Source organism: Pongo abelii, chromosome 11, assembly GCF_028885655.2.
Source record: "Pongo abelii isolate AG06213 chromosome 11, NHGRI_mPonAbe1-v2.0_pri, whole genome shotgun sequence".
Classification (NCBI taxonomy): domain Eukaryota; kingdom Metazoa; phylum Chordata; class Mammalia; order Primates; family Hominidae; genus Pongo; species Pongo abelii.
The window spans coordinates 37,261,191-37,275,354 of NC_071996.2; the positions used below are offsets into that span (position 1 = coordinate 37,261,191).

Genomic DNA, 14,164 nt, shown 5'->3' on the forward strand with positions numbered 1-14,164 from the left:
TTTGTGTATTTTTTTTTTTTTTTTTTAGTAGAGATGGGGTTTCACTATGTTGGCTAGGCTGGTCTCGAACACTTGACCTAATGATCCACCAGCCTCGGCCTCCCAAAGTTCTGGGATTCCAGGTGTGAGCCGCTGGGCCTGGGCCTCTCCTCCCTTGTTTTTCAATGTTGTGAGGGTCAAACAAATGTCTGTAGGTCCATTTCAGCCTCAGGCTGTCATTCTGAAGTTTCACACAGAGAGAAAAAGACCTCTAAGATTTAACACAGTAGAAAAGCCAATCCCAGGTGAAAAACAAGTCACCTAAGAAGAGGACCCCAACAGGCAACAGGAGGGGGCACAGGCATTCCCTTTGGACACAGCTGGCCACGGCACCCCCCTTCATTCTTAATGCATTTACTCAACAATTATTTACTGAGTGCCTGCTGAGTGGCCAACACTGTCCCAGAAGATGGCAATTTATAGTTGTGGGCAGGAAAGACAGATCTTTGCTCTTTGCTCCCAGAGGCTGCATTCTAGAGGTTGAGGTTTTCTATTGAAAAGATGTTGGAAGTTAATCTAGAAATACAACTGAATATAATTTATAGTTGGGTACATATGGATAGCATCCTGAATTTTTAAAAAAACGCTTTCAAGTATTCTTATAAATATTTGAATAGGTATTATCCAGTATTGGTCAGGAATTATGTGGGATAAAGACTTTTGGTGGGAATGTAGAGGCAAGATCTTTCTGGTAGGTAATTTGATAACATGTGTCAAAGCCTTTTAAAAATGTGTAGAGACCACCCTGAGCAACATAGCGAGACCCCATCTCTACAAAAAATGTTAAAAGTAGCCAGGTGTGGTGGCATGCACCTGTAGTCCCAGCTACTCAGGAGGCTGTGGTGGAGAATCACTTAAGCCTGGAATATCGAGGCTGCAGTGAGCCATGTTTGTACCACTGCACTCCAGCATGGGCAACAGAGCGAGACCCTATCTCCAAAAAAGTAAATAAAATAAAATAAGTACAGAGTTCCAATTAAAAATGGCAGATTGAATGTACAAGCTTTTCTCCAATCCCTCCATGAATCACACTAAAATCACAGCAAAGGAATTAAAAAACGTGTAAATAAGGACAAAAAATAAAAACACCCAAATGATAAAACAACAGATGAGCAATATCAACATTTTGGACAGAGAAAACCATACGGACGAATAATAACTGATTGAATTGTCAGCTTTCTGTGTTCTGCCCAATGCTTGCAAGGGGAGAGCCCAACCAGAAATAAGAATCTCAGAAAGGAATGGGAACTGAAGGTACCTCCGAAGACAGGGATGCAGGCAAGACTGAAACGAGAGGGTGCTCATAAGTCTGTGCTGGAATAAGTACTGGATTCCCTGCCCTGTCCCCTATGAGGAGTTACTCTTCTCCTTTCCTGGCAGATGGCTGGAAGTTTACTCCCTGGAGGGCTTGAAACAAAGATGCTAAGGAGCTGGGTATGGCTGGGAGCAGAAATGGGGTGCTGGAGTGAAAATATGAGGATAAAGAAGAGTCTACACACTGAAATATGAACCCTATTCAGTGCCAAGAATGTTGCCTCCAGTCTCATAACATACAGGCATGTGCTTGGATTATCTCTCTGGGGAAAACTAGCCGAGAGAAAAGGTCCATTGATCTATACAAGCTGACACTTGGGAATCCCTCTATCAATCATCCAGTTCTCCACCTATTCAACTCCTTCGAGGCCCATTCAACAAGCTCACTCAAACATACAGAACTTTTTAGTGAAACTCTTTTAGATACAAATTCAACTGATATGTGAGGAAATGCTCCAATATGAACATACAGAGAACAGATGAAACTGAAAGAAAGAAAAGAGCTCAGAAGAATTAGAGACAACAAACAACTCCATCATTCATATTCTCCGTGTACCCTTTCTCAAGAAGCTGCTGGGAAATATGCCCTAGTAAATGAGGATTAAGTAAAGCAAGGAAGCCAGGCAAGGTGGCTCAAGCCTGTAATCCCAACACTTTGGGAAGCCGAGGTGGTAGATCACTTGAGCCCAGGAGTTCAAGACCAGCCTGGGCAATATAGTGAGACCCCATCGCTACCAAAGAAATTTTTTTAAAGTAGCTGGGCCTGGTGGTGCATGCCTGTAGTCCCAGCTACTCAGGAGGCTGAAGAGGGAGAATGGCTTCAGCCCAGAAGATGGAGGTTGCAGTGAGCTGAGATCGTGCCATTGCACTCTAAGCATGGGTGACAGAGTCAGACTCTGTCTCAAAAAAAAAAAAAAAAAAGTAAGGAAAGGAAGATTAAGCCACATATCCAGTACACAGGGATTCAACACAGCAAGGAGGCAAGGGAATTCCCAGGATGACACGAAGGGAATCTCAGATGGGCGGCTGGGCAGTAGATCCAGAGAGCAGATGGTATGGAGTAAAACTGGAGGCCAGGAGGGTCCAGGAGCAATGTCTCCAAAAACAAAAGGAACCAACGGATTGCCTGATATCTAATCACCTGTATTGAGATTTGTTTTATAGGTGCAATACACAGGATGGGATGAATTAGTAACAGATATACAAAAAGTAAGCAAATAAAGAAATGAAGTGGTTATTACTAATGCTGAGATAAATGCAATGTCTAAAAGGAGAGGAAATGTAATCAACAACACTATGGAGCTCAGCTGCAAATAATATTTTACCTAGTCATAATAACAGAGACATTGAACATTGATTTTAAAAAAATAGACACAAAGATTGGGAAAATTGAGCATTGCTTGTGTGTGAGGCAAGTAATGTAAAAGTAATAAATCTTAATAGATGAAGCCCAAACTGAACAACCAATAAATACCATTCTAAACATGATATTTAGCAATATGAAAGTACACACTAGAAGAAAGTCTTGCACTAGTTGTACTTTTTTTTTTTTTAAGAGATGAGGTCTGTCACCCAGGCTGGAGTGCAATGGACTAGTCATCATCCACTGCAGCCTTGGCCTCCTGGAATCAAGCAATCCTCCCACCTCAGCCTCCCGAGTAGCTGAGCTTATAGGTGTGCACCACCACAGCCAGCTAATTTTTAAAATTTATTTTTATATATGTACTTTTTTTAGAGGTGGAGTCTGCCTATGTTGCCCAGGTTGGTCTCAAACTCCTGGCCTCAAGCAGTGCTCCTGCCTCAGCCTCCCAAAGTGCTGGGGTTTCAGGCATGTACCTGTGCACAGCTGGTACTTCTTATTTCTTTTTTTCTTTTTGAGACTTCAAGTGATCCGCCCGCCTTGGCCTCCCAAAATGCTGCCCGGGACCTGATTATTGTTATTATTAATTAAAAGTGCATTTGTAATGGCTATGTGCCAGGTATGATGCCAAGTGCTTGGAGGTTGAATGATTCTTGCATAAACAAACAGTGACAATTAATGCTTGATTAGTGCTATGTTGCAGGTAAGGTCAGGATCCTATAGCGGAACAAAGAAATGGCAACTCATCCAGTCTTGGGAAGTTCAAGAAGACTTTCCAGAGAAAGGGGTTTCTAAGACAAAACCTGAAGGATGGCATAATGCTCCAGCAGAAAGAACAGTAGGTGCAAATATTCACATGCATGTTTAGGGAATAGAGGACATTTAGTGTGCTAAAGTTTAACATGCTGCTAAGGAAGAGTGGCAAGATATGAGGCTGAAAGAGGCTGTTAAAGCTGAACACGGTGGCTCACGCCTGTAATCCCAGCACTTTGGGAGGCCAAGATGGGAGGATCACTTTAGCCCAGGAGTTCAGTAACAGCCTGGGCAATATGGTGAAACCCCATCTGTACCAAAAAACAAACAAACAAACAAACAAAATTAGCCAGGCATGGTGGCATGCACCTGTAGTCCCAGCTACCCAAGAGGCTGAGGTGGGAGGATCGCTTGAGCCCCAGGAGGCAGAGGTTGCAGTGAGCCAAGATCATGCCACTGCACTCCAGCCTGGGCAACACAGCCAGAACGTGTCTCAAACCAACCAACCAACCAACAAACAAACAAAAAACAAAAAAATGCTATCAAGATTTGGGAACTAACTTTGTAAATTTCAAGGAACAAGAGTCTAGGTCCACTTCACAGTCCAGATTTCTTATGAACTATTTTACATACAGCCCATCAAAACACTGCTTCACCATTATGCCAAATGAAACAAGCCAGTCACAGGACAAATATTGCATGATTCCATTTCTATAAAAGACCTAGAATGCTCAAATTCGTATTGAGACAGAAAATAGAATAGTGGTTGCCAGAGGCTTTGGGAGAGTGGGAAATAGAGAGTTATTGTTTAATGGGCACAGAGTTTCAGTTTTGCAAGAAGAAAATGTTCTGGGGATGAATAGTTGTGATGGTCACACAACAATGTCAATGTACTTAAATGCCACTGAACTGTACACTTGAAAACGATTAAAATGGTCAATTTTATGTTACACACATTTTAGCATAAGAAAATAAAAAAAAATTTAGGCCAGGCGCAGTGGCTCACACCTGTAATCCCAGCACTGTGGGAGGCCAAGGTGGGAGGATCACGAGGTCAAGAGATCGAGACCATCCTGGCCAACGTGGTGAAACCCCATCTGTACTAAAAATACAAAAATTAGCTGGGCATGGTGGCATGTGCCTGTAGTCCCAGCTACTTGGGAGGCTGAGGCATGAGAATTGCTTGAACCCAGGAGGCAGAGGTTGCGGTGAGCTGAGATTGCACCACTGTGCTCCAGCCTGGCGACAGAGCGAGACTCTGTCTCAAAAAAAAAAAAAAAAAAATGTAAGCACTGCTTCATTTAAATTTCACTTAAAATGTACCCTTCTCTTAAAATCCCATAATAATTATTCTTTTTTTTTTTTTTTGGTAAGATGCGTCACAGCTCCGCTGGCATGCAGTCTCCCTCATTGTGAGAAATCAATGAATGTAACTTGTTGGATTATAAGGTTGTTCCTGGTGGTTTTGGCTGGTTGGTTGAGGACAGTGGTAAGCAAGTAGCAAAGACAATGTTGCTCAGGGTGAAATGCTAGCATCAGTGCTGCTATCTAGCAAATGAGTCTTGGGCTCAATGTAGTTGGAAGTTGGCTCTTAGACTTGCACATTAACTTGGGGATCCAGGAATAAGGCTACCGTAGGCTCAAGTCCATAATGACCCTGGGACCTGGTAGAAGTAAACTCAATACTTCTGGCCAAAAGCATCCACAGCGTGGGCCCCCAAGATTCCCACAGATAAACATCAACCAAATATGAGCTCACAATGAAGATTTTCAAACACTCAAGAAAAAAAGCCAAACATAGTGCAAATCAGGAGGATATTGATACTGAAATTATCAAATATAGTTTACAAAATAATGTCTGAAATGTTTACAGAAATAAGCAATGAAATAATCTAAACAATAAGATATTCTCAAAATATTTGCCTTCTATTCCTTGAACAAATATATAAACATTTGCACATATAGTGTTCTTTCTGCTGGAACATTATGCCATCCTTCATTTTACTTGTTTGCTAGTTTATTGTCTGTCCTGCACCCCCATGACCCCCAGGAATGTAAATTACACAAGGGCTGGGGTTATTGTCTGATATGTTTACTGCTTTATCTCTAGCATTTAGAACAGTGCCTGGCACAATACATAAATATTTGTTGACCAAAAGGACTCACTGTGGAATTCAGTGTTCAACTTACCTTCAGATTTTCTTTGCTGCTCCTTCAGAAAATGAGGAGCATCTTCTCTGGTTACAGACTTGGAAACGTTTGGTTCTAAACAAGATCTTGGCAGCAAAAAGCCCAAGTTCACATCACAGAGCTCCCTGGAACTTTCCTCTTTTTGCAAAACTAAGGGCCGCATGGTCAGCGTCTTTGTCCCAAGCTCCACCGTTTCTACTTCATTTGGATGAGAAACTGCAGGTGCTTGTGCCCATTCTTGATGAGATGAGGTTATCTGACTAAAGGGGGAGGGAAATGTTTGATTTAAAACTCAGTTGCCACATCTTCTGAAACTCCAGTCCTCAGTCCAGCCTGACATCACTAGAAAGTTTGAAGAACTGTTTCCAAATGGTGCTGCTGAAAGGAAAGGCTGAATCCTGAGAGGGTAAGACCTCTCCACCTGCCGACTCCTCCTGGCCTCCTTAGTCCTCTGTACCATCGCTTGGATGGATTAGGTTTCAGCTCAGTCTCGTTTTCCCAATCACCATTTCCTTGCATAGAGAAATCAGAGACAAAGGGCAGGTCTGGGGGATGTACCCTTTTATCTCCACAGGCACTGACTAGCCCAGTGTTTCTCAAACTATCTTTGATGAAGAACCAGCATTTAAATTTGCAATCATTGTGAACTGATACTTTTGTAAAATATAAATGAATTGCCATAAAAATGGAAGAAAAATAAAAGACATGCAAAAAATAAGCCTCAATTTGTTTCACTACCCAATCAATGAACGTAAGTTATTTGCCAAATTGCTTTGCAACTTTTTTAATGGTCACCCTCACAGCCTGTCCTGACCTCATCATGGACAAGTAACAGGACCGCAGAACCACATTTTAAGTAGCTCTGCCCTGCAGTAGGGTCAGCAAACTACAGCCTGGGGGCCATATCCGGCCTTCAGCCTTTTTCTATATCTTTAATTGGATCACAGCCACACTCATTGTTTACATATTGTCTATGGCTGCATTCAAATGACAGTTGCGGAGTTGAATCATGAGACCATATGGCCCACACAGCCAAAGTGTTTATGATCTGGCCTCTGCCACATACCATTTATTGTGACCTCTACTTTTAAGCATTTTTATGGATTGAATTACTAATAATGTAGGTTGCCACATGACTATCATTGCATCATACTTCATTTCAAATCTGATACTTCAAAGAATATTCCTTACTTCTTTTCTTTTAAGTCTTCTTGGCTCATTTCTTGGGGAGGACTGACATCTCTTGGAAAAGTCACAGTGATCTCAACACCTGTAGAAACACACCACAGCAGTAGAAGGAAGAAAGTAATGAATTCCAGCGGAAAGCGGGAGACGTACTTTATTTCTGTTTGGCTAATCTCTTCTTAATGATTACAAAATGGACGTTAATCAGGGGCTGAGGTTTAGCCGTCTTTGTATCTTTCCTGTTCAGGATATGATAGATCCTAAATAAATGCTTGTTTAAAGAGCAAAAAACCATATAATAATATTTTACAGATGTAAAATAAACTTTTATAACAAACTATGTTGTCCTCAGGATGGAGAAAACAGAACCACCTTCTATAAAGCGTAACGACATCTATCTCCCAGAACTATTGTGAGCATTCAATGAGATAATTTATGTAACACCAAAGATGTTAGCTTGTATTTGTAATTTTGGTCATCTCCTGTCTCATTCCATGAACTAATTCCCAGAATAACCCTTAAGACAGAAAGTTTCAACTTATAGAATACGCGCTTGCTCACAATATAAGATGTTAAGCAAATTTATGTAAAAAACTAGTGTGAACTACTCTAACATTGCCTGTTCTTTAAGGTGTGTTCATTCATTCCTTTTTTCCATTTAACAAACTTTTATTAAGGATATGCCAAGCCCAGCGCTTTGTGCTGAAAACAGGGAAATAAGATGCAGCTGAGACCCTAGTAGAGCTGATAAGAAAATAAAGAATGCAGTGAGATAAGCACTGTGATAGAAGCAAGTGGTGATGTGGGAGCAGAGAGGGGTGTCCTTCTGGGAGGACCAAGTGCTTGTCCCGGTATTCATTTCTATCCATTTATGTGTCAGAGCCATTTATTCACTCAATCTGCATGTGCCTGGAGGAGCAATGGCTGTATGAGCTCCACTAATTGAAGGCTGGGGAAGGAGTATCGCAGGGAGGATAAGGTTAAGGTGTGAGTCAGACATCCCTTTTCTGCCACTTCCTGGGTGACCTTGGGAAAGTTGCTTAATAGCTATCATCATTATCTAAATTAGTAGATTTTTATTATTTTAAAGGACTTTGGATATATTTGTGTAGTACATAGGAACTACCATAGTGAAAGCATTTTTGTTGTTCAATTTTTATACCTGTGCCATTTAATGAAACAAGTGCATTAAAAAAAAAAAAGTAAAAAATTCCAAAAGGAAAAGTTTTGTTTAAAATCAGGCAAATGATAATAGTGTTTACTATCATTGTCATCCAATAATATTGTTTTGTGCTACCATAAAAATGTAGCTAGCTTTGGTTTTCTTAATGTTTCTGAAAGGAGACAACTTGATTGCATGTTTTCTAATACTATACAATTGCATGGAACACTTGTCTAAAAATGAAGTTTCCCTGGAATGGTCCATTGTTTTTTAAGTTTTCAAAGAGCCTATCACCACACTATGTAGCACAAAATGAGAGACTTGGAATTACTGAGCTGGAAGGAACTTAGAGGTCACCTAACCCAAGCCTTTCATTTCAGAGACGAAGAAACTGATAGCAATGAGTTTGCATGACATTCTCAAGGTCGTTCTCCTACTTGAAAGGAAGATGGATGTCTTTCATAACATTTTTGTAGTCATCCTTGAGTGCAAACACCTAGCTGACATGTTAGAGTGAGAAAAACATACAGCATACATTCCTAATAACTGAACTGTCAGTGAAAAGGATGTTCTGGCACAAAAGCTAAATGTATTTAGTTCTTTGCTGTGGAAGTTAGAAAACTGAGTGTACTCACATGAACCATATTTAAGAACAACTGTACTTTTGCAGTTGTCAAGAATTAATAAACCCAGAATGTTTTCAAACAAATTTAATGTGCTTCGAAGTCTGTTCATCAGCTGACTTCTTTTTCAAACCAAGAAACAAAGATATAATAAGCACATGTAAGAAATACCTGCCTTTTAAGATATTAAGAGCTAATGGCCACCATCCTAATTGTTGGTCCTAAATTGGAAAAAAAGATTACAGAATGTACTGATTCTGAAATCCTCTAGAAACATACAAATGTTCTCTTTGTTCTGCCTCTTGAATACTGTGAGTTGCTGACGTTGCTGTGGATAAGGCCTCTCAAGCTACCCAGTAGGCCAGGGAAGAGGATGCATTGTCACTGGTAAAGACAAAACACTTGCTCTTAGCTGAGTGCATTTTTCACATAATGAGGGTAAATTAACCCTATCAGAAAACATTACCATAGAGAGAAATTAAAAGGCAACATTTCAACATAGCCACGAATATATTTTCTTTATAGAAGAGGTGAAAATGACATTCATAACCAGTCAGAAAAATGATCATTAATTTGTTGTTGTTAGTGTCAAAACCATTATTAAAATAAAGACTTAAAATCAGGCCCAGCCTAACTGATTTCAATAAAGAAAAATTATTTTCTCCAGAAAAGCCTTACTTTCCTGTTTGGTCTCCTTATTTTATTTTATTTGTTAAATTTCCATGGGTACATAATAGGTGCATATATCAATGAGGTCCTCGTTCTATTTAAATGGATGTGCATATCTGTCTGGATTGCGAGCATGAAGGTTCAAAATATTTTGATGCCATCTTCACGTTTTGATGATTTCCTAAATTGTGAAGCTCAACACAGACTTAAAAAAAAAAAATAACAACTGTATTTCCGGCTTCCTGCGCTGCTAGATTCAGAAAGCTTACTTGAGAGACTGATGCATGTGAGTTACATGAAAAAAGATAAGGTGCAGGCATGCTGTGTGCTGATGTGGGTACCAGCAGAGGCAGGGGGTTCTTACATTGATAGCGGGAGCGGCTCTCTGGTTATGGCAGACGTGGCATGATTTGAGGGTCAGTAGCAGCCAGTTTTGAAACGCAGTTATGGGAATTCTTCCTGACAATCCAACCTGGGACCTTCCTGTTATGGACTGGATGTTCTGAATGTTTGTGTCCCCCACCGCAAATTCATATGTTGAAGCCCTAACCCCCAAGTATGGCTTATTTGGAGATGGGGCCTCTAAGGAAGAAATGAAGGTTACATGAGGTGTCAAGGGTGGGGCCCTGATCCAGTTGGATTTGTGTCCTTCTAAGAAGAGAGCTCACTCACTTGTGCTCTGCCTGTGTGTGCACAGAGGAAAGACCACGTGGGGACAGACCAGCCATCTGCAACCAAGAAGAGAGCCCTCACCAGAAACCCATCCCTGCTAGAATCTTGATCTTGGACTTCCCATTCTTAAGAACTGTGAGAAAATAAATGTCTGCTATTTAAGCCCCCCAGTCTATGGTATTTTGTTTTGGCAGCATGGGTAGACTAAGAGTGTTCCTCTCCTCTGGTTTTTCAATGGTATATGAACTTCCTAATATCTTTCAAAATTCCCTTCCTTTTTAACCCAACCAAGAGTAGGTTCTTGTATACCTGCAACTACAAATCCTGATGAATTTATACTGTATTAAAATATTTTTAAGCCCATTAGTTTTAGGGAATAGGCTCTCTTGTTCACTCATGAAAAGAGTAAATTTATAGGCTCAATTTCTAGTCTATAAGATTTGTGTCTGTTATGTTCTGAGGAAATAGTGTTTGTTTGTTTGTTTTGAGATGGAGCCTCACTCTGTCACCCAGGCTGGAGTGCAATGGTACAATCTCAGCTCACTGCAACCTCCGCCTCCCGGGTTCAAACGATTCTTCTGCCTCAGCCTCCCGAGTAGATGGGATTACAGATGTGCACCACCACACCTGGCTAATTTTGTATTTTTAGTAGAGACGGGGTTTCACCGTGTTGTCCAGGCTGGTCTTGAACTTCTGACCTCAGGTGATCCGCCCACCTTGGCCTCCCAAAGTGCTGGGATTACAGGCGTGAGCCACAGTGCCTGGCCCATTTAAAGAAATTTAAACGAATATTTAAAATGAATATAATGGACAATAATATCTAAAACACTTTTATTTCAGAATTTCTGATTAGAAAGAGTAGCTAGCTCAACTGAAGTCTCTATCAACTGTGAGATGAAATTTTATCAGGAAGAGAATTGCTTCTTCCAGATTTGTAACTCAAGTTGTTAAAAGCTTAAAACTGAAATAACTTAGTGGAGATGCCTCATAAGTATTATGGCTCCCATATGAAAACTGAAAATATTGCAAATCACGTTTAAAAGAATGACTAACATCCCAAATGGTGAGTTATCTCCATATTGAGCAGAATACATGAAATACTTAACCTCCTGGAAGGCGCTTGGGACACCATTAGGCTTCTAAGAGCTTGGCTTTGAAGTCTACGAAAGTCGAAGGAGGACTGCAAGGACCGTTCTGAAGGGTTTCGGGGTTTATTTTCTTTCTGTTAGCTCTTTCAGGCTTAATGGTGTTCATAATTTTAACGGTTACTAGATTACTCTCGGCCCTCAGCCTGGGGAGGGAAGATTCCCAGTGGGCGTGAGAAAGGCAGGCAGCTGCCCAGGAGAGGGCAGCATCGCACCACCTCCCGGAGGAGACGCTACTCGGGAGAGCTGCAGCCTTCTGGGAGATGCGAAGGGATGAGAAACACGGGCATCAAAGAGGGCGGCTTCCCTGGAGTGTTAGAAATAGAAGCCAGAAGATTGCCCGGGAGAAATTGCAGCAGTTCAAATAAACATTTACTTTAAGAAGGTTATGGATGAATAGATGACAGACAAATGGGATAGCCATGGCAACTATGTTCTGAGGCGAGAATCTGCAAATACCTTGTGGTCTGTTAAGTGCAAGGGCACTTACGGTGTGACAGGATAACATGTTTGAAATGGGTGGTGTTCTGGAAGATTCCAGACTTATGGCCTTGTAAATAAAAGACTGAGACTTAGGGACTTTCATGCCTTGTACACCCCCCGCCACCTTCCCCTCAGGGACAACAGCTGATGGAGACATGTGTGGCTCTGGAAGGGAACCGATCGCTGAAGCTGCTGGAAGATTCTGAGAGGAAGAAAATGGGGAAAGGACGTTATCAGACAAAAAGAAAGGGACAGGGAATGGCTTGGCTGAGCTGGAGTGAGGTGGAATAAAAAAGCCAGAGAGCATTGCCTATTCTGGCCAGTCAAGCTGCCTAGACCCACTGATTCAGATATGGACCAAAAGGTAATATTATGAGTGGTTTTTCTTCTCCTTTGGGCTTTTTCTGTGTTTTCAAACTTATTTATTATAATTTTTTAAACTTTTATTGCAGGAGTTAAGCTCAGGGGTACAAGTGCAGGTTTGTTCCATAGGTAAACGTATATCATGGAGTTTGTTGTACAAATTATTTTATCACCCAGGTATTAAGCCTAGTACCCATTAGTTATTTTTCCTGATGCTCTCCCTCCTCCACTCCCTCTACCCTCCCATAGGCCCCAGTGTATGTTGTTCAAACTTCTACAATAAGCCCTTCTGAAATTGGAGGGAAGCCCATATGATAATGTTATCTTTGTAAACACATTAAGGACTAAAGCCCGATACCTTCTGTCCTGGGTTGCCAGTCCTGTCTACCACCACTGGGATCTTCTTCTTCATTAACCAGTGTGGAATGACTGCACTCACCATCTTGGTCGAACTCCTGCAATATCATAAAATTCAAAACTCAGTTATTAGTTATTCGATGTACCAGTTTGTTGGCAGAGTGAATGTTGATTTTTCTGGGCTAAAGATTCCTTTTAAATTGGATAAAGTATTTAGGACTAAAATAATAAGAAAGTATCTGCCCTTGGAGCACTAGGCTCAGACAGTCATGGATGTGATTAATTGCATAATCAAAAATGAAGAGAAAAGCTGAAATCACATCGACACATAGAAATTCAGTATTTTATACTTTATCATCTCAGTGCCCAGGCTGCTAAGCTGCCCCAGATTCCATCTGGGTGGGTCACTGGAAAGAATCCTTTGGCCACACTCACAGTGAACAACCCCAAAGGAACGTGATCTTTCCATAATGCCTCCCTGGGGCATCATTTACAAATGGCAAGAATGGAAATCCCTGCCCCTGTGGAAGCTACAGATATCACCCTAGACTGAAACGAGGCAGCAAAGCTGATTAAAGTCTTCCCTATGAGGGTGTTCTGATCTAAATCATGGTGCATAACCTCTTAAACTTCCTTTTCACTCTCTAGAAAATAATCATTATAGTTGAAAACCAACTTGATTTACAAAAAGTACTCCAAACATTTTAAAGAGGAAATGTTTTCTTAGTAGAATTCATTGTTTTTGATAGTTTCCTTCATTCGAAGTTATAGCTGGTGATTTTGTGCCTTTAAATTTCTAGAACCATGATAGACCCAAGTAGAAGTTAAAACATCCCATCACAACCTGCATGTTACAACTAGCTGTCTGGTTTCTACGATCTAGGTGGACCACCTATTTAAGGCGACTGATGGACAATAAGTCTTTGCCCTAAGTGCACAAGCCTGTCATCTGAAATGTCAGAGAAGTGGCGAGTCACAAAAATTCTCTGATAGCTCATTTATTAATTCCCAAGAGAGCTAGGAAATTTCTTGCTTTCCTCTCCTTGTTCATTTTAATTGTCGTAGCAAATAATAAAAGTTGGCCAGGCACGGTGGCTCACTTCTGTAATCCCAGCACTTTGGGAGGCTGAGGCGGGTGGATCACTTGAGCTCAGGAGTTCGAGACCAGCCTGGGCAACATGGCAAAACCCTGTCTCTACTGAAAATACAAAAATTAGCCGGATGTGATGGCACACACCTGTTGTCCCAGCTACTTGGCAGGCTGAGGCAGGAGGATGGCTTGAACCTGGGAGGTCGAGGCTACGGTGAGCGAGGGTCACGCCACTGCACTCCAGCCTGGGTGACAGAGTGAGACCCTGTCAAAAGAAAGAAAAGAAAAGAGAGAGAGAGAAAAGAAAAGAAGGAAGAAAAGAAAAAGGAAACAAAAGTAAAACCTGGCCAGGCATGGTGGTTCACATCTATAATCCTAGCACTTTGGGAGGCTGAGATGGGTGGATTGCTTGAGGCCAGCCTGGACAACATGGTGAAGCCCTATCTCTACAAAAAATACAAAAATTAGCCAGGCATGGTGGCACGTGCCTGTAGTCCCAACTACTCAGGAGGCTGAGGTGCGAGGATCATTTGAGCCATAGGAAGTTGAGGCTGCAGTGAGCCATGATTGCACCACTGCACTCCAGCCTGGGCAACTGAGTGAGACTTGTCTCAAAAAAAAACCAGAAGTAAAACCCTCCATTTATACAGTCATTAAAAATATTTTAGGTATTAAATCATAATAACTTAGTTGTCATACCTTACTTTTATTCAGCAGTTTATACTTAAACATTGTTTTTTAATTTTTAATTTTTATGGG

At 41.2% G+C, this 14,164-nt stretch overlaps 1 protein-coding gene across 1 annotated transcript in view; it reads right to left on the minus strand.

The window, feature by feature from the left end:
• MAP3K19 (mitogen-activated protein kinase kinase kinase 19) overlaps nt 1-14,164 on the minus strand; it is a 55,690-nt gene that overhangs the window by 25,312 nt on the left and 16,214 nt on the right. Inside the window, exons 3-5 of the mRNA XM_054549307.1 lie at nt 12,317-12,413; nt 6,848-6,926; nt 5,657-5,916 (exon numbers count right to left, since the gene is read on the minus strand). Of these exons, the coding sequence (XP_054405282.1) occupies nt 5,657-5,916; nt 6,848-6,926; nt 12,317-12,413 (436 nt within the window). The remainder of the gene's footprint in view (nt 1-5,656; nt 5,917-6,847; nt 6,927-12,316; nt 12,414-14,164) is intronic.